The sequence below is a fragment of the Cladophialophora bantiana genome (assembly GCF_000835475.1).
Source record: "Cladophialophora bantiana CBS 173.52 unplaced genomic scaffold supercont1.9, whole genome shotgun sequence".
Classification (NCBI taxonomy): domain Eukaryota; kingdom Fungi; phylum Ascomycota; class Eurotiomycetes; order Chaetothyriales; family Herpotrichiellaceae; genus Cladophialophora; species Cladophialophora bantiana.
Window position 1 is genome coordinate 1162975 of NW_015971583.1, and position 18824 is coordinate 1181798.

The window sequence follows — 18824 nt, forward strand, 5'->3', positions numbered from 1 at the left end:
AGTCAATCTCGGTGCCCAAGGGGACCCTGAGCAAAAAGGCCCTGGTTGGATCTGGTGGCAGTTCGTGGTTGCTTGGGTGAGGACCACGCAATGGGCGCGCAAAGCACGAAATTTGAAGTTGAGAATCGGCCCAACTCAAAGAGGCCAAGGAGACCTGGGGTGTAAATGGAGCAAACCGTCTTGACCCGTCTTGACCGCTAACCGGGGCAATCTTAATGGCGTTCAACCAAGCTTTGTAGCTAGTCCAAATATGGTTTGGCTGTGAGCAATAAATCTCCGCAATCACCCTCCTTCCCCCTTTTCCGCCCCCTTCACCACCGCCCTCAACCGGCGCAGCCAGTCACCTCGTGACCGTCGTCTTCACCTTGGGAATTGCTTGCATATCCCCATACCATAATGGCGCCCCCTCCACCTCGCACAGCCTCCTGCTCGAGGATCGTCCTCCTCCGCTCCCAAGTATCCAGCCTCCTCTCATAGGTCAGAAACCTTATCACTTCATCTTGCAGCGCCGAGAAGCCACCCAAACAGCCAGTGACATCGCGTGTTTCAGATCGCCCAATCTCCCCTTAGCCCCTGTCGGTGATCCTGACTACGTGAAGAAATGTCTTTCTTGCGAATCTCTGCCATATCAATGGCCAACTCACCAACACAAGTTGATCTTCCGGCGTCACAAACGTGACCCATACCCAGTAGTTGGAGCCCACGTTTTCACTGGCGAAAGCTCTCGAAGCGTACTCCGTAGAGGACACCGAGGTCTCAAATGTCTGCAGACAAACCGGAGCATCAATATGTCTCCAATGTCACTATCGTCTCTTTTTTGATCAGCATTCTTCTTCGGTTGGCCTTTTTCCAACCAATCCAGCTCTGGAGAATCGTTAAGAAGCCCCGGAGAGTCAGCCATGCCAGTTCGAGGTCACCGAGCTTAATATCCAAGCAACCAGACCCGAAATCGCTAAGCTCGGTGCGCTGCGTTGCCTGCTTATGGGCCAAACACACACCAAGTTCCCACAGGAGGGCGCTAAACGAAATTCGCAGATTTGGCGCTATCCCCATAAGTCGAGGCTCCGGCTGGTGTTGCACCGTGCTGCATGCCTATATGCACCTTATCATGTCCCTCAAGAAAACTTTCTCTCCCTCTCTACAAGGCTCTGCTCATGGTCTCTTGAGGTGCTTCACAAGAGTTCCGCGTTTGTGTTTGTTTTTCAGCGTTTCCAACTACCGCGTCCACTCGTTTATGCGGGCATTCTTTTATTGAGCAAAGACAAACTTGGAGTAGGACAATCCCCAGTAATCCCGGCCGACAAAACAACTGAAAGAAAAGGGACTTCTTTTGAACATGAAGGCTGTTACAATTGCCGCTGCTGGTGCAGCGGTCGTCACAACCGTTTCCGCCGCCAGCCATGCCAAGCACATGCATGCGAAACTCCACGGAAATGTTGCACGCGACACCTGGGTCGACTGGAATGCGACCGCTTCTGCTTCTGTGACACCTGTAGATGGAGAGACAGCGAAGACCACCACGAAGGCTCCTGTCAAGGCTGCTACCACTACAGCTAGCTCTTCAAGCTCATTCCTCTGGGAGGACTGGACTTCTTCCTCCCTTGCGGTTGACCCAGCAAAGACCTCGAGCACCACTTCTAGCACGACTACCTTTGTTGAAACATGGGCGGATTGGCCAAGCTCGGGCTCTTCGTCAACCCCCGTCGAGGGCGCAAAAATTAGCACAACTACGGCTTCCGTCGAGCATACTTGGGCCGATTGGACTAGCGCGTCATCGATCCCGGTCGACCCTGCGACTACCAGCACCGAGGAGCACACCTGGGGAGACTGGACTACGAGTGATCCGGTTGACCCTACAACAACCGTCACCGAGACCTGGGGTGACTGGACAACTGTCGACCAAACCACAACCATCACTTTGGCCTCTACTGTTACGGCGACCAAATACGTCGAGCCCGTCAGCGCTGAATCGACGGACTCGTCTACGTGGGCGGATTGGACCTCCACTTCAGCCTCCTCGGTCGCGGCGGCCGTCACCAGTGTCATCACCTCGACAGTCACCCCGGGCTGGTTCGGTCCTTCCGTGGCCGTTGAAGCGGACAGCTGCGCCATCTCCATCATTACTTCTTATGGCCTCCCCACTTGTAAGTAGTCTCAATCCCCTTGAACGGACTCTCTAACCCGGAAATCCAGGGTATCCGACACCTGTACTCGCTGTAAACACAACAAGCAGCACTACTTCAAGCGCAACATGGGCCGATTGGACTGCGTCAACCTCCAGCACGCCAGCTGCTGCTGCAACAACAACAACCAGCACCTCTTCCTACGTCTGGGCTGATTGGACCTCGACTTCAACCTACAGCCCAGCGGCTGTGGCTACCTCGAGCGAGACATGGGCCGATTGGTCATCTACGATTGAAACTGCGTCTGTGTCTGTGAGCACTGCAAGCAGCTCTGCCTCTTCAGGTTCTTGGTCAAAGCCAAGCGGTGGTTCGCAGGGTGGCAGCCCTGGTATCTCATCGAATGGCGATTCGTGGGGCATGACTTATTCTCCCTACACTGCCCAGGGCGGTTGCAAGGACGCTGGTACCATCGCCGCTGACATGGCCGTCATCGCACAGAAAGGATTCTCCTCTGTTCGCGTTTACAGCACTGATTGCAGCACGCTCGAGAACATTGGCGGTTCTGCCCGCGACAATGGCCTGAAACTTATTTTAGGTGTCTGGATTTCATCGACAGGCATCTCCGGTGCTCAAGGCCAAGTCCACGATATTGTTGCCTGGGCACAGTGGGACATTGTCGAACTCATTGTCGTCGGTAACGAGGCCGTCTTTAATGGCTACTGCTCTGCCAGTGAGCTGGCTGGATTTATCTCCAGCAGCGCCACTGCTTTTAAGGGCGCCGGTTATACTGGTGCAGTAACCACGACTGAGCCTTTGTCTGTCTGGGAAGACACTAGCAGTGCGTCCGCCTTCTGCGGCGTCGTTGATGTTGTCGGTGCCAACTTGTACGCCTTTTTCAACGCTCAAGTGACTGCCGACAAAGCTGGTAGCTTCATCCAGTCGGAGATCAATATCTTGGATGCGGTTTGCTCTGGAAAGCCTGTCTATGTCTTGGAATCTGGGTGGCCTCACGCTGGCAACTGCAACGGTGCCGCTTGCCCCAGCCCTCAAAACCAGGCCACCGCCCTTAAGGGTATTCAGGAAACCGTGGGTGCTCAAGTCGTCTTCTTGAGCTACGAGGATGAGCCGTGGAAGGAGCCGGGCCAGTTTGGCGTGGAGCAATTCTGGGGTTGCGCCGGTGTCTTCTAGCCGAAATGGTAGTGTCTTCGGTTCCAACCATTTCTCAGGTTGTGCCTGTTGGAAGTAGTGCAAGATTAGAAAGGCCGAGGAGCGAAGAGAAAGCCACGCAGCAAGCGAGTCAGTGTCATGTATGAAATTGCACAGTCAGTCAGCATTGCCACAAGTGTACAGTTGTGAGAGTGGCATGTTACGATGTCTGCTTTGATCTTTGTTTGAGTTCCTTTATATATTCGTGTAGATTATTTGAACACTGTCTACCCGACGTTGGGTGTAGAGAAGACTGGTTTCAGAATGATGAAGATACGAAATGTTCTTCGCATGTGCATAGGTTTGATCCGCGAAGGCCATAGGAGGGAGTTCTCGTAGAGAGGTCCTCCGACTGGCATAATGGAGCGGAGCCTTGTGCCGTTACTGCTGTTGTTCCGCGAGGCTGGGACCTAAAGGGGGTCACGGAAGGTGCCGACGCCAAACTTTGGACTGAGTTTCTCAAGATTCTATTTTGACTTCTTGTCTCTCCTTCACTTCCCATCCTTTGTCATTTTCTCCCGAGTCCAGTATAATGGCCACCCTCGCCTCCGTGTCTCTGGCTGAAAAACGCGCGGCCTTTCTTGCGATCTTCCTCACGGCCGGGCTTGTTAGGATCCGGGCCCCTGCACAAAACAACCACTACATTGTCCTTCACTCGCAAGGTTCCCGGTCAGTTGCTGTTTTGAGAGAGAGGCAGGTAACCCTGCATTATCAGGGCATTTATCACTCCACATATCCCCTTTCCGGTCATGACCAAAGTTGTTTTGGAGACGATATGATGGAGAGAGCATCCTTCGTCATCGTCACCTCCGATTAGGCAAAGACAATCTGTCTTCCAGGCACAAATTCGTGGGTTGGCACCCGTTGCGGCTCAGATTCGATACCAATATGGCCTTGATTGATACTTGCCATTCAATATGGCCAAAATTGGACTCAGAGACGCGCGACGCGGGAATTGTTGGCCGTTGTTGACCACAGCCCGACCCGAGGAAAGCGTTCATTGTTAGCACACGTCCCTACCAACAAATCGGGAACACAAGACACTGCGTCGGTCACCGCCAGCTCATATCTGCTCCAACCGCTGATGTTAGAGGACTGCCGACGCGCACTGAATATCCCTCACCAAAATCGGGCGCAGAGCAAGAGGGCGAACAAGGCAACCGCTAATGCCACGCCAATGCAACTTATTGGAATATAATAGGCGAACTGCAGCGACATGGCCTGCTGAGCTGTGCAAGGTTGGTTGAAGCACCAGCATATAAGGAACACCATTTCCACGACCAGAAAAACAGCGGCCCCGTCTCGTCTTTGATCGATTCTACACACAAGGGTTTTGTCCATCCAGCTCAGCGGCGTCAGAGCTACCTTGCCTTATCCACGGCTTCTCACAATTGTCTTCCTTTCTCATTGGCTCGCCTAACTCATTTCTCAGCGGAGTTACTAATCTCCAGAGATAGGGAATGAAATTGCCGAGCGAGAGCGAAGAAACACCGCTCGCCCGGAGACAAGCGCAGGTGCAAACTTGCACCCGCAACAAGCAGCCGAGTCCTGCCGCAGAGCCGCATCGGATCAATGGTCTTCCGATCACTGTGTGTGGAACTAACTCTCTCCCCTTTTCTCGCCATCGCCCCGGCCTGTGTACCAACCTGCCAGGCATGCAGTCCTGTGAGACTGGAGGGGCGGAATGCCGCCCCATGCGCCACACCACCCTTGCTCGTTCGCATCCAACCAAGTCCATCGCCAGACGAATTGTGCCGCTTCACATACCACTTAGAAGACGAAGCCGTCGATCTCATTGTTAGACCGGAGAATCAGCGGCCCCTTGAGTGCCTCGAGAGTCTCCAGTCTTATATTGAAGCAGGTCACGAAGGGCACAGAGGAATCCAAATTCCTTCCACGGAGCGTGCCATTGGCCAACAGCGTCATTCCTGTCGCCCAAGCGTTGCACCGGCTAAAGCTGGGGCTTCAGAATCCTCTTGTTTTGACGCCATCCTCGGCGCTAAGACTGCCATCGCGGCCGACAACGGGCTGTTGATTCGGCGGTAGCTATCTGCCTAACTGGTAAGTTCACCTGGTGCATGTGCTAAGTGCCCATCCATTCCGGCTTTGCTTGCTGGTGTATTTTCTTGTCCAAGCACTATCATTTATGTCTTGCCGCGACCACTTTTCACAGTCTCAGCCCTGGTTCACAAGTACCTTTCAGACCATCCTCCAGGTTCTCTGTTTCCCCTTTTCCCTCTTTCCTTGCTTTTCGTGCCTTGCTCAATTCTTGTGGACAATCTCGACCCCGTCATACCTGCGATGGATCAGGGTGGTCCTCCGTACGCTTCCCCTTTTTTCCTGCGCATTCAACACGTCCAATATCAAGAACATCCCAATACACCACCTCTCGTCGAAAGTCCAGACTTCTATTGGCGACCATCCCGAACAGGTCAGTTTATAAAACTGAGTTCAACAGGATGGTGGATCTGGGATCCCGGTCAGTTTGCAATAGGAGTTGACAACTTGGCGCGCCTACGTCGACCAACGGCCGTCGAATTGGCAAGGCGTGAATTGCATAGAACTAGCACTCTGATCTGGGATCCAGAGCGCCACGGTTACATACATGCGCCCATCGATTGCGTTGCCACGTACCCTTCTGACCCCAGCGTATGGAGGCGACTCTCCTTTGGACGCACGACACCTGATCTGGCAATCATTGGCTATTCCAGGGAGAGCTACCGGCTTCACATTCCAGGGCCAGATTACTGGTTTGAGCAACTGCTTCCCGATGTCTGCAGGGCGCAGATGACCGGGGAACCAAGATGTAAGCTGGCTGGTCACCTTAGCATCCTCGTCGGCCTTCTTGCGTTTTGGGTTGAACCAGATCTCGACTATTGCGCAGTCGACTGGTCTTTTAGATATGACACGTCCTCTACGCTGTTCCAGCGACATAATTACGACCAAAATCCGAGTAAGTTCATTCCCACATCATCAGCATGCTTCGTCTTCAGACTCTTACTTGTCGGCGACAAATGTCAGGACATGAGAAACGCACAATGGTTATCGAGATTGGATACGATCCAGTGAAAGTGACCCGAGAAGACCTTTGCGCTTGGGAGGAAGGTCAACTCGGCGAAATATTTAGCTAGATAAAGCTACATACGTTATCAGCGCCGTCAGCTGATTGCAAAGAAGACACACATGGAGATGCAGAACAAGAACACAAGAATTGGGAAATGGTTACGGTACAAGATCTCGTTTCTCGAGACAAGAGGAGGACTCAAACGGTCGAAAGAGCTCATCACTCAGCTCATGCTGCTTCCGACAACAACTACGACCTTTTTCCTGTTGGACTGTCTGGTCGACAATGGACGCAACTTGCTTGGGAGATTGCTGCTTCGCCACTTTACGACGTTACAAACTTATGACTTCCGACAGAAATGTCGACGGCCTACGACTACGTTCTGGCGCTTACTGTTACGAATCGCCCGTTGAATGACGAATGCGTGTCTCAGTATACGAGGGAGGCACTGCAGTCTGGATCTTGATTTCTTTGTTCCACGTTGCACTTTTGGATTGCTTGATATTCCTCTCCAGTTCGCGCTCGTTGTGTTCTGCTGCTGCAGTTATTGTTGAATGTTTAGTCACATTGTTGTTTTGTCTGCTCAAGTACATGAATAGAGCACCGCAAGTCCTCCGGATAGGGTGGATGGCCCAGCCTGTCTTTATCGAGCGATTTATCGTTCGACATTATGTTACTTATTTACTCAATGTCTATGATGCTATATGATGTGATGTTGACAATTGAATGATTGAACGAATGAATTGTCTCCTTGCATGCCACCTAAACATGTATATCTTGATTCTATACAGGTTTTCTTTCCAGCTAGGGAGCTAACTATCTATCCACCGTGTTAGGGATCTTCACTACGGGGAGGGAGAAGAGGAACAGAATGATGTACACAGGCAAGAAGGACGCAACTTGGCAGGGTAGTAAATATGCAGCTCTTGCAGGCGGCTCGTTTCGGTCTTTCGCTCTTCTGTATCTTTACGTTATCTCTCTCTCTCTCTCTCTCCACCTCTATCCTTTGTTTTTAGTCTCTTTTAAAGTTTTCATCTCTTTAATGCTTTTTCCCTTTTTAGGAGGCTGGTCTCAATTTATATTTCCCATTTGAGACATCCGATTCGATTCGGCAGAATCAAAGGGAAAAAAACAACTGGAATGGAGAATAGGAATTACATCGAGGAATTTGGAGGGGAAGGGATGGGAGGGAAGAGGAGAAAAAAGAAGAGAAGAAAAACAAGGGTGAAAGAATCCCTGGGGCTTTCGAGTTCGAGCGTCTGCGTCGTCTGGACCGTCGTCGGCCGGTTCGTTCGGTTCTTCTCTTTCTTCACAGTCATGATGTTTTTCTCTCTTCATATTGCTTTTGAATGTATTCCTTTGCAATGAGCTTGCTCAATAAACCCCCTTTTCTTTTCGCCAGAGCCCCATTCCGTCGCCAGCCTTGTGACGTGTTTTGTCTCGCGCTTCGCCTGTGATATTGGGCCTGATAGAAGAGGAAGGAGAGTAAGGAGAAGAAGAAAGTAAGTACAGTGGGCGGTGAATAACGGGCGGGCCGCCTGTCTAGGGCACAATAAGGCGGTCGTGGCGGAAGTGGCCATGGTTGTGTCTGTGTTCGGAGAGGAGAAGGTTTTGAGGATGTATCGCTTGGGGGTTTTGAGAACTTATAATAAGAAGCCGGGAACCAGTCAGTCTCTGTCACATCATGGCTTGCACAGAACGATAAGCATACATGGAAAAGACAAGGAGGGCGAGAAGGGGATGTGCCAGCGATGGCTCTGCCAAATCATCTCAGCCCAAATGCACAATGGACAATACTTACGACTCAACAGTATAGAGAACTCCTTTGTCACATAGATTCATAGTCTAGACTAGTGAACCTGGCGGCGTTGTAGTAGATTGTGCCGTTGAAGGTGGTTATCGTGACATCTTGGCCCTAGGGAGCGCAGTCCGAGACAGCCGATGAGATCGGTCGAGTATTTGGCATGGAGTTCCAGAACGTGGTATACTCGAGGGGTATGTTTGCTTTGCTTCCAGCATTCAAGGACGACGTGATGCCGCGCGAGCCAAAGCTAAGAAGAATATATCTATGAGAACAAGGAGGATGACGAGGTTGGGGAAAAGAGTGAGCTGACGCAGGCTGTCTAGGTGGGCTGCCAGGGCCGGTCGAACACCTACAAATGTCCAATCGCTTCCACCCGTGATATGTATATTAAGTCGCAGTCCACGGTGCCATGGTCAAGTCCTTGGGCTAACCTTGTGACGGTGCCTTGGGGATTGTGGCAGAAAAGGTGACTGGAATATTCAATGGCCCATCTATAGTATGCAAGGATGAGGACGCTCTGAAATAGTAGCCAGCCTGCAGCGACTTGGATTAGTTGAGCAGTTGCCCAAGTCGGGAAACAAATCGGTATTTCCAGGGCCATCCCTTGGTGACATCGGGCTCGCGGCCTAATACTACCCAACAAAGGTAGATCTGGTCTACGGCGGATCGTGCATCAAGCACTTGTGCGCCAATGATGTTGACATTGCTAAGATGGTGATCCAGCGTCGAAATGATGTCTTTCAGGTTCCAGGATTGAGATTTGCTTTAGTTTCCTCGAGCTGGAGAATAGAAAACCTGTGGACTTACATGGCGGACAATAGCATCGTTGGGAGGCGCCGGTAGTGGATGAGCTCTTGTCCATCGGATTCGCCTGAGCGATTGCTTCCCTTGGAAACTTCCAAGTCAACCCCTGTCATGAAAAGAAGATTTGATGGGTGATATTTCCGAGGATAGTCTGGGTGAAAATTTTAGGCCCAGGCTATTGCGTCAATATAACGCGAACTTTATCAATTGTAGATGCTGAGATAAGGCGTAGATGGGGATGTTCGGACTCTCTGCCGCGGACCGGGCGACATACCAGAAGGCTTGACAACAACACTTGCAAAGTCTGATGCAACCTTGTCACAGCTCAGTCAGCCAAAGACCATCGCAGAGCCTCTCAGACTCCCTGAGGCTGTCGGGGAAGGGAAGCCTCCTGCAGGGCAAGATTCAAGTCCTCGAGGCTCTCAAAAAGCGCCCCATCGGGTATTCCGGTCCCCGGCAATACGGCAAGGGAAATACGAGGACGGGGGAGACCCTGGCCTGTGAAACACGAGAAAAAGAAAAGGAAACATAAGAGCCGCAGGCCCGTCGCGCCGGCCTGGGTGTCAGAAGCAAGCCTGATGCCGGATGACGCTTTGTGTAGGTAGCAGTGGCGCCTCGGCCCTCGTTAAAGCATTGGGTTCGGCTTGGTGCAGAAAACGCTTCAACTGCCCAAATAGTCCTCATTCATATCTGGCCATTTCTAGACTACGAGGTCGAAAGTTCTGGATGGGCAGCCACGGAGTTCTGGGTGGCGTTCGGTGTGACAGCTGGTGACATGGGATTTGATTGAAACCTGTTGGTTGGAGTTGTTTGTGGAGTGAGATGGCGCCAAGCTTTGTCTAGCCAGATGTGGCTTAAGGCGGAATCGATGGTTGTGGACCCTTCTTTTTCTCCAACTTCCTGCTTCACCTTCTGGTCAACTCTCAACCCTCAACTCTCCCTCGTCTCCCCCTTCCCCCATCCGCCTTACTTACTGGGTACATCGTACTCTACGCTAGCCTACGCCACACCTCCCACACTTCGGGCCCCAATGATGTCCTAAAAGAAGTAGCCACCATGTAGACGAGCTCCTGCGATGGGACTCAGATCGGCTTTGCGCACGGATCTCTACTCGGTACCCAGTACAAACCTCACGGCTGGAGAACGGGCTTAGCCACGTGACTTGCCAGTTCAGCCTGGACATGCGACTGGCGAAGGTGGACTGGGCTTAGCAAACCCTTCGGCGAAGCTGGAAAGAGAGAAATGGACCTCGTGTTCCAGGCATACGGTTGTCTGTATGAGGTATTCATACATCTTACCAGCTTCATTTGGAGTATAGGTACTGTACCGAGTACTAGATACCGAGGAGGGAGGAATGCCGCGGTAATGAGGATACGCTGAAACACGTCTCGCCAGACAAGGTAAGATGAGGAGACTGACGGAAAGGTTTAGGTAAGCCAGGTTGGCCCGGGTGAGCGTTCTGAGACCTGACTCCCTAGGCCTTCAATCAACTCGGCTGTTTCTGAGACCTGACTCCCTAGGCCTTCAATCAACTCGGCTGTTCATGCGATCTTTCTCCTGGAGATGCCTTCAACAAGCGAACTATGGTGGCTAGTCTCGCACAGCTTTTAGGGTATGGAAAGTTGAAGCGGTCACAAACCGTGATCCAAGGTCAGCAAACGGCTCGAACACGACTATCCGTTCCGGTGATTTCAGGAAAAACTCCTCGCCGGTTCGAAAGCGACGCTGGAATCTGTCAAAACTAGGTCAACTTTCAGAGTTTCCCAGATGACAAGAAAACCATCACGAACCGTTGCAACCGCCATCACACCCACCAAGTCAAAGGCCCACGCTGACTGAATCTTGTCCGGACCCCAAGCCTTGAGAATAGCTTCGACACCCCTTGCTTGGTCCATAAGATTCTCGGGACGACCACAAACAATCTACCCCTGATATCAGTGATGACGCCCGAAATACAGGTTCAAAACGGAAGGGCTCATAATCTCCGAGCACCACCATCGCCACAACCACATCTTCAAAATAAGTGGGCTTGAGGTGACTCAACAACATATTTCATGTCGCTGGGTGCCCGAGTGTACAGATCATATTCTAAGAATTTAGTGATCCGCTCCTGACATTGCAATCTAGCATGCGCCGACAGGAAAGCGGCGACGGCTGAGTCCAAAGCCCTGCTGTTGCCGATGTGTAAGGGTAACTGGGTCAAATGCTTGCCGACCAGTTGTAACGCGAATCCTGTGGTGTTGGTACTTTCGATGGCGTACACCAGCCTTTGGTCGTCGCTCAAGCCGGGCGAAGCGATTAGGTACGCTGATTTTGGCCACATTTGATGATACAACGAGTCTCTCGGAGAGCGATACGCTACTGACTGTGCGATCATTACCGATTCCAAGGCCGCTGCGCCCGTGTGTGACGGTTCTTGGGCACTTTCCAAGGATGACCGGCGGTGTGAGGGACACCTCCTTGGAATTGATCGAGATATACTCTCATTCGTGTGCGCCTGACAAGCTGGACTGGTGCCAGAGCACTCTCGGCCAGACTTTTGGCTAATGAGGCACAATGGCTCGTACTTGTTGCACTATGTGATTTGCTCTGTCTTATTCAGCAAGAACGGAGAAAACCACAGATTTGAGTGTTTGAAGATGGAGGGACAGTGCCGTCACGCGATGAAGAACAACCGGGCTCCGTTGTGATAGAGGATCAGCCAAGCCGTTGATATTTGCAGGTTCAGGTCGGCGACTCCAAACCATAAGACAGACGCACCGATGTGATGAGTGGACAAGAATGTCCCAGCAAGGGGCACGAAGTCTTCCTTTAAATGGACGAGGGAAACGAGGCACTGCTCCAGCCAAGGCTGAACCCCCGACAATTAGACAAAATTGCCAAAATTGAGCTTCGATAGCGAAGTGATCGGTTTTTCAACTTTCAGCTGGGACCCTAACCGATCAGTGTTGTGGCTGATCGATTATTTGGGGAGGTCATGGATTTCTAACACGGATATGCTACCCAGCAGCGTTGTAAAATGTAGTATGTGCCGGGATGTAAGGGGCTTAAAAATATATCTGGGTAATAAATGATGCGAGTGATTCCCACAATCGGCCGGTCACTTCTAGAAGGCCAACTCTGAATGCGAATGCCCACCTAGGCGTTGACAATCTTCAACATCTGAAAGTGTCAAATCCTCTTGCATTGTCCAAGGCAGCTTCACTCAAAGTAGATATCGTCGAAAATTCAATCAACTGTCAGGTGTGTTCGTGGATCGATACCGCAAGCCTCACACCAGTCATGACAAACGTCTTTGCCACGGTATCGGCGACACGTCCATTTCTCGTTCTTCCACCGCGAGAAGCTTCCCCTTGCGATCACAATCATGCTTTGGTCCGTCCGTCGGCGCAGATTTCCCGCCGACGACGTTGCATTTGGAAAAATAAGGCCCGTGTAATTTCTCGCCCGCTTCGAGCGAACAAGGCAGAGGACAGGATGTCTCTTTACCTCGTTTGCTTACCAGGTTGTTTGTTGACCCAGCAGTCAAATGCGCTCATATTCACCGCCCAAATGTCCTCAATGTAGTATTCACCAAGTCATCCGGCCCCTCACAAAACATCAACTTCAGCGGACGGTCACCATCCAGCTGATTCTTCTCCCTCCTCACCACTTCCTCAGCAGCCAGCCGTACGACCTTTTCGAACAGAACGGTAAATTGCTTGCTACCTCTGGTACACCAGCCCACAATCACGCCATCCCATGCCTGCTCCTGCAACTTGTCGTTCAGTGCAGCCAATGTGGCTTCCTCATGGAGAGGATCGAGGTTGAATCCCTGGTTGTTAAATCTTCGCTGCTGCTCAGGCGTAGCTTTTGAACTCCAATCCTCTTCAATGATTTCGGAGATGTCGTGACCAGCGAGGTATTTGGCAAGGGAGATGGTGAGGATGGACTTGCTGGGGGAGTCGCTTTCACCGTTGACGAAAGGGACTTGCGTTTCCATTGGTGCTCGTCTCTCAATCTTGGCAACGATACTTTGATGCTGCTTGTGGTTTCAAGGCTGCGATACCGAGAAGTTGGAGGATAGCCATCTGTTCGACTTGGAGAAATAGGCCTGAGCTGAGGATATGTACGACATTCGGATTTGTCAGGTCGATGTACGACATCCAAGTGCCTCGCATACTAAGAGGTACAATCTAGAGCCTTTGTTGGGCCTTTTCAAGACCTTCGATACGTCGATCTCGAACATGCAGCTCACTAGGGTCCAGGTAGATAGATTTGCACAGTCGATACAGTCGCACAGGCTGTCCAAGAGGCGAGAGGAAACTGCGCCCTAAGTTGCTTGGTGCGCCGTTGGAAATGTGTACGGTGGACCGTGGGCGCCTCAATGTGCTGTTCCGAAGTATGCTGGTTATGTTGATGTCCCCGAAGCCAACTCTTCACAGAACTGTCCACCGTCCTCTCTGACGAGCCCGCTTCGCTTCTTTAATCTTCGACCCTTCGCGCTTGCATTATTCGCGAACAACCACTTGCACAATTGTGGCTCTCGCTCTATGGAGAGCTGCCCCCTTTGAAACCTGAAATCAGGCTGGCTCAGGCTCTTTCCGAATTTGAAGCCATTCTCGACGACGATAACAAGAAAACCTTTCGAAATTGGCGCTAGAGAAAACCTCCACTGGTCTCCAACGCCATGAAGCTTACGGCTGAGATTGGCATGAACAACAGTCATTGCATGGGTTGTCGCTGTTTCGGTCCTCGAATGACTAACATGCCGAAAGCCGTGCACCAATTTTCAACTGTCGTCGACGTTATTGTCGCTGATTGCAACTTCTATCTGGGGGGCGTGCTGCAGATGACTCTGCAGGTAACTTCCAACTGTGCGTCATATTTCGATGACCTGTCAGCCTTATTTATGCGGATCGGACGCTCATGACCCCGCTACCAGGAATATGGCCTTATGTATCCCAAGTCTCCAAGGCTACAGAACGCTCTCTGTGAATATTTCTGCACGGTAACAAACATCTGCAAGAAAGCTGTTCTATTTCTCGGAAAGCCCATCATGGCTAAACTTATCGGCCGCCATCCTCAATCCTTTTCAATCTGAATTCGGCCTTCTCGAGCTCGATCTCTCGACGATGGCAGATACCATACGCGAAGAGGCTTCCCTGGAATACAAACAGGAGGTGGATGTTGAGAAAAAGGATGCCTCTCACTTTCGAGTATGGCTGTCGTCAAGGGCGTCAATGGATATTCAGGAAGCCACGAAATTCAAAGGCCGGAAGGCGAGATTGCAATGTCTCAAGGCTTGCTCGACTTACAACTACCAGGCTGCGTGGAGGAGAGCTCCGAAGGCCGGTACAAGCGCCCGGATCTTCCACCAGGCTGCCTATGAGCAGTGGCTTCAAGACTCTGCGTCCAGCGTGTTGTCGTTCACTGGGATACTGGGATACTGGGATCTGGGATGACGGTGATGACAGCCAGCGTGGTGCTGGAAATTGTGATCAAATACCCGGATGGTTTTGTCTGCTACTTTTTCTGCAGCCACGACGACGCGGAATCGATCAAGGCGAGAACCATTATTGGTAGCCTCGCAAGGCAACTCTTGAGCTTCCTCAACCCTGACGCGTTTGACAACATTTACGTGATCGAATAGGGTGTATTCGACGATACCGAGATCGTGACTCCTCTTCTCAGACTCCTTTCTCAGAATGGACAATATTTCGTTGTTGTCGACGGCCTCGACGAGTGCAACGAGATTGAGCTAAAGACACTATTTGATTGCCTCGACAGGTTTCTCTTGTCAAATCGCCGCTTTCACACCTTCTGTTCAAGCCGTCCAGGCCTCCATACGAGACATCAGGCTTCTCTACAACCCCAAACCAATCTGTCATTACCAGAGGAGAACCCAGAGATCGCCGAATATATCTATAACACATTGGCAGACCGCTTAGCAGCAGGTCGCCTGCCCTTAAGGGATCCAACCATGATCCTGACCATCAGAGATGCTCTTTTTGAAGGAAGCCACGGGATGTTAGCGTTGAAATCTGCAGTAAAATACATGCTAATCTTCCTGTAGGTTTCTCTAAGTCGTGTTTCAACTTGACTTGATATGCGCCGAAGTCGCCAACGAAGCGATCCTGAATGCGCTTCAATATCTGCCAAAAGACTTGCTAGAAATCTTCAATCGTGTCCTCCGGAAATTGGGAGAACAAAAGACTATAAATCCGGACATATGCGGAAAGATCTTTGCGCTTGCTGCTGCCGTTCAACAGCCGTTGCAGATGGGCTTCGCGAGGCGATGAGTGTTGTACCAGGAATACCTAGTGGGATCCACGAAAGCTGATCAATGACATGCAAATGACGGTCAACGGTTGCGGAAGCCAGCTCCTCGTCGACGAGGAGGACTCTGCGGTCCGTTTCATTCATCACAGCGTCGGAGAATATATTATCTCTACTCCATAAGACATGCTCAGTCTTCCGTACCACGTCGATCTACCAAAAGCAGATCTAAGTCTAGGTGAAATCTGCGCTACGTACTTGAACTTTACTGTCTTCAACACCACAATTACCAAGATGAGCCAACACACAACGTTGCAGCCACGAGACATAACCTCCCACGTTCTTGAGAGGGCTCTACCACAGGCGACGGTCAGAAAATTGCGACGAAACTCTTAAAAGGCAAGAGAGGACGGGACTTCAACTTAGCAGCTCGTCTCAAGGAGATGACAGCCGACCGACGAAGGCAAAAGGATTGTGCATTCTTGCCTTATGTAAAGGAGTTTTGGCTGTTCCACACTGGAAAGCTCAAAAAAAAAAACCCTGTCACGTACAAAATGTGGCTCAGTCTAGTATCGAACAATCTCAACATTGTCCAGCTTCCTTGGTGACCCGAGCCTGGTATTCACTAGGAGCAGGATTCTCGCAATGGACATTAAAAAATCGCCACGAAGCTCTCCTCTGTGAAATAGTCTCGAACAAAGCGACGTCATCCGCGAGCCTAACAGCTACAACGCAGATGCCCCTGCACCCAAAGGGCAAAATTTCACAAAATGAAGACCTGGGTCGAGACCTCGTGCACCTACTGCCTAGGTTATTTGGCCATGAAACCTCGTTTCCCCCTTTCGGTTGAGAATGGTTTCGATATGAATCTTCGATTACCCGGATGGGAATACGCTTCTGACGAGAGCCATTCATCAAGAGCGGGCACAAATTGTGAAGTTATTATTGGGACGGAAAGACCTTGACGTCAACAAGACCGGGCCGACACACCTAGTATTATGTCAAGCCGTAGTCACTGGTGACAAGGAAATAGTGGAATTATTGCTTACTCGGAAAGATTTGGACATCAACACGAAAGATGATGATGGCCGCTCAGCTCTTCTATATGCGATGTTATATGACCACGAGGCGATAGTCAAGCTCTTACTCGCATCAGACGATCTCGACGTGAACGTAGGAGACGAGTACGAATGCACGGCGTTACACTGGATAACGCGACATTCGATCCGGAAACACATGGAGACGACATCGACGTCACGGCAAGAAACGAGGACGGCAAGACACCCCTGATGCACGCGATTGATTATGAAGACGAAGAGATGGTGAAGATGTTACTTGCTCGAGACGATCTCGACGTAAACGTAAGGGACAGGCACGGGCGCACTGCGTTACATCGTGCTATTATGTATGGAGTGGTCTCGATTTTGGTGGAACTATTGCTTGGACGGAATGATATTAACACGGAGATCAGAGAAGGGGGTGGTCGGACGCCGATGGATCAGGCCATTGAGGACAACAATCAGTCGGCTATTGAGGTATTGAAGGATCGGCGCGGTAACCATAATCTTGAGCAGTAGATGGAATCCGAGACAAACCTCCTTTCGCCTCACATTAACAGCAGATATTCTGAGTTGCTCCCTCTTTGGAGCTCTTGTCCGTCCGGAGAGCAGTTTTTCCAGTCGGACTGGGTCGTTCGTTTCACGAAGTGACCAACACGCGAGCTCGCGACCTGTGGAGGCTCTTCGCGAGCGAGGCGTCCTCTACATCCTCAAGTTCAATAACTGGAAGCGGCTTTGTGAGGTCAGGAGAGTATGATGTCGGCCGGAAATGCTTGATCGGCTTGACCAGCTGCTTGTCCGGGCAGCTGGTGGACTTTGTGGTCGTCCGTCTTGCCGCCACAATATCTTCCCACATCTCCTGAATGAAGTTGAAGTTTATCGACAAGGGGTCGAAGAACTCGGCCAACAGCTGCCAGACGGTGTCGAGGTGCTGGATGTCCGGGTAGAGCCAGACGATTTGCTGTACAAACCACCGTCTTTCAGGCTGATTTCGAGACGCCATCGTGCCCGCCAATAAGACGTTGAAGAGCGTGGTGTGGCAGGTCGAACTCATGGTAGGGAGATCCATGTTCGAAAGCCGGTACTGGAGTTCGAGCAGGTTCGAGCGCACGATGAGTGCCGAGGTGTTGAAGCTGATGCAGTTCAGATACATCCAGAAGAACAGCGCAATCTGATAGCACCGCTGCATTTCGACATGCTCTGGCTCTCCCAGAAACCTGCAGCTTTCTGGGTCCATCCGCGAAATGGCCGTCGCACTCTCCGGCATTAAACTCGAGCTTGGACTCTCCGGGCGCCAGGCTAGCATGCGCCCGGCGAGATGCGCTCGGTGGGAATACCATTCGCGGTCAGACCTCCAGAATTTCCTGTCGATCTCGACCACTTCTTTTCGGCGCCCTTGAGCTTTGCTGTGGGCCTTGCGAAGTAGCACGACCGAGCGACTATGGAGGAATGCGCCGATGATGTTGACTTTGGATCTGGGAAGCACAATCAGCCCGAGTGCCATATTGAGAGACGGCACAAAATGGTACTCACACAGCCAGTTCTGTTTCGAGCAAAGTTTCATCCGTGTCGAGAAGTAGCGACATCCGTTTGAGCGCTTGGAGGTGCATTCGGCCGCTCTCGCCGTCTGCCAGGAGCACCTAGAACAGATCAGATTTCTTCGAGTGCACCAAAGCCTTAGTCCGCTCCATCTTTCTGACTTACCGAAAGCCGGTACAGGAACAGGATGGCTTGATAGCATGATTCATCAACGACTTGGTGTGGATCACTCAAAACGGCATTCAGCTCGGCCAGGCATCTTGTATGGAGGCGTAACCACGACGGGATCTGCCACGGAGACTTCTGGCCCTTTTCGGTGGGCGGCGGCAGCACCACACCCGGGCCCCTGAGCAGACAACCATGAACGTTAGTCGTTGGAATCGGACACAGGCGTGGGAACCATGCGTATCTCGTGCAGGATGTGCAGGATTTGCAGGATGCATATGTTTTGGCTAAGGAATTAGAACACTGGCAAGGACCGGCTCACCCTCTGAGCATTCCGGAGAGAAATACCGAAGCATATGTTGCAACGGCATAAGTCAGACAGGGCGATGCCTGAATCTGGGACAGGTTGTCCAACCACTTCCACGATTGCAGCAAATGGGTCGCAAACGGTCTGATGGTCCAGAAATAGAAGTAGAGATTTGCCTTGATTTCGACGTCGTACCTCATGGCCGCGGAGGGGGTGAAGATGTCGAAGAATTGACATCCCAGCATGGTCAAGGGAGAGGCTGCCCATGCTTCGTATTCCCTTAGGTCGCGCTCCCAGAGCTTGATGGCCACGCGTGGTTTCTGCGATGTTGGCGGGCAGTCCTGGCCCTTGCGTATGAGGGCGCCACTTTCTCCATCGGGGCGTTCATCCGTGTGAATCCGGTGATGCTGGTGATGCTGGTGATGCTGGTGATGCTGGTGATGCTGGTGATGCTGGTGATGCTGGTGATGCTGGTGATGCTGGTGATGCTGGTGAT

The 18824-nt window shown here is 51.5% G+C and overlaps 7 protein-coding genes across 7 annotated transcripts; 5 read left to right on the forward strand and 2 right to left on the reverse strand.

Annotated features, from left to right (window-relative positions):
• Nucleotides 1-1336: 1336 nt before the first annotated feature.
• Nucleotides 1337-3311, forward strand: Z519_06723 (uncharacterized protein; the record flags this gene model as incomplete). Its single annotated transcript, XM_016764461.1, has 2 exons — nucleotides 1337-2144; nucleotides 2194-3311. The coding sequence occupies 2 exons, from the start codon at nucleotides 1337-1339 to the stop codon at nucleotides 3309-3311; spliced, it is 1926 nt and encodes a 641-aa protein (XP_016619543.1).
• Nucleotides 3312-5630: 2319 nt separating this feature from the next.
• Z519_06724 (uncharacterized protein) lies at nucleotides 5631-6460 on the forward strand (the record flags this gene model as incomplete). The annotated part of the gene is made up of 2 exons (XM_016764462.1): nucleotides 5631-6282; nucleotides 6351-6460. The coding sequence occupies 2 exons, from the start codon at nucleotides 5631-5633 to the stop codon at nucleotides 6458-6460; spliced, it is 762 nt and encodes a 253-aa protein (XP_016619544.1).
• Nucleotides 6461-12542: 6082 nt separating this feature from the next.
• Nucleotides 12543-12983, reverse strand: Z519_06725 (uncharacterized protein; the record flags this gene model as incomplete). The annotated part of the gene is made up of 1 exon (XM_016764463.1): nucleotides 12543-12983. One exon carries the CDS (start codon nucleotides 12981-12983, stop codon nucleotides 12543-12545), a length of 441 nt encoding a protein of 146 aa, XP_016619545.1.
• Nucleotides 12984-13670: 687 nt separating this feature from the next.
• Z519_06726 (uncharacterized protein) lies at nucleotides 13671-14445 on the forward strand (the record flags this gene model as incomplete). The annotated part of the gene is made up of 2 exons (XM_016764464.1): nucleotides 13671-13879; nucleotides 14010-14445. The coding sequence occupies 2 exons, from the start codon at nucleotides 13671-13673 to the stop codon at nucleotides 14443-14445; spliced, it is 645 nt and encodes a 214-aa protein (XP_016619546.1).
• Nucleotides 14446-14450: 5 nt separating this feature from the next.
• Z519_06727 (uncharacterized protein) lies at nucleotides 14451-14633 on the forward strand (the record flags this gene model as incomplete). The annotated part of the gene is made up of 1 exon (XM_016764465.1): nucleotides 14451-14633. One exon carries the CDS (start codon nucleotides 14451-14453, stop codon nucleotides 14631-14633), a length of 183 nt encoding a protein of 60 aa, XP_016619547.1.
• Nucleotides 14634-16449: 1816 nt separating this feature from the next.
• Nucleotides 16450-16836, forward strand: Z519_06728 (uncharacterized protein; the record flags this gene model as incomplete). Its single annotated transcript, XM_016764466.1, has 1 exon — nucleotides 16450-16836. One exon carries the CDS (start codon nucleotides 16450-16452, stop codon nucleotides 16834-16836), a length of 387 nt encoding a protein of 128 aa, XP_016619548.1.
• A 121-nt stretch (nucleotides 16837-16957) lies between these two features.
• Nucleotides 16958-18573, reverse strand: Z519_06729 (uncharacterized protein; the record flags this gene model as incomplete). The annotated part of the gene is made up of 4 exons (XM_016764467.1): nucleotides 16958-17792; nucleotides 17851-17957; nucleotides 18022-18202; nucleotides 18344-18573. The coding sequence occupies 4 exons, from the start codon at nucleotides 18571-18573 to the stop codon at nucleotides 16958-16960; spliced, it is 1353 nt and encodes a 450-aa protein (XP_016619549.1).
• Between the last annotated feature and the right edge of the window lie 251 nt (nucleotides 18574-18824).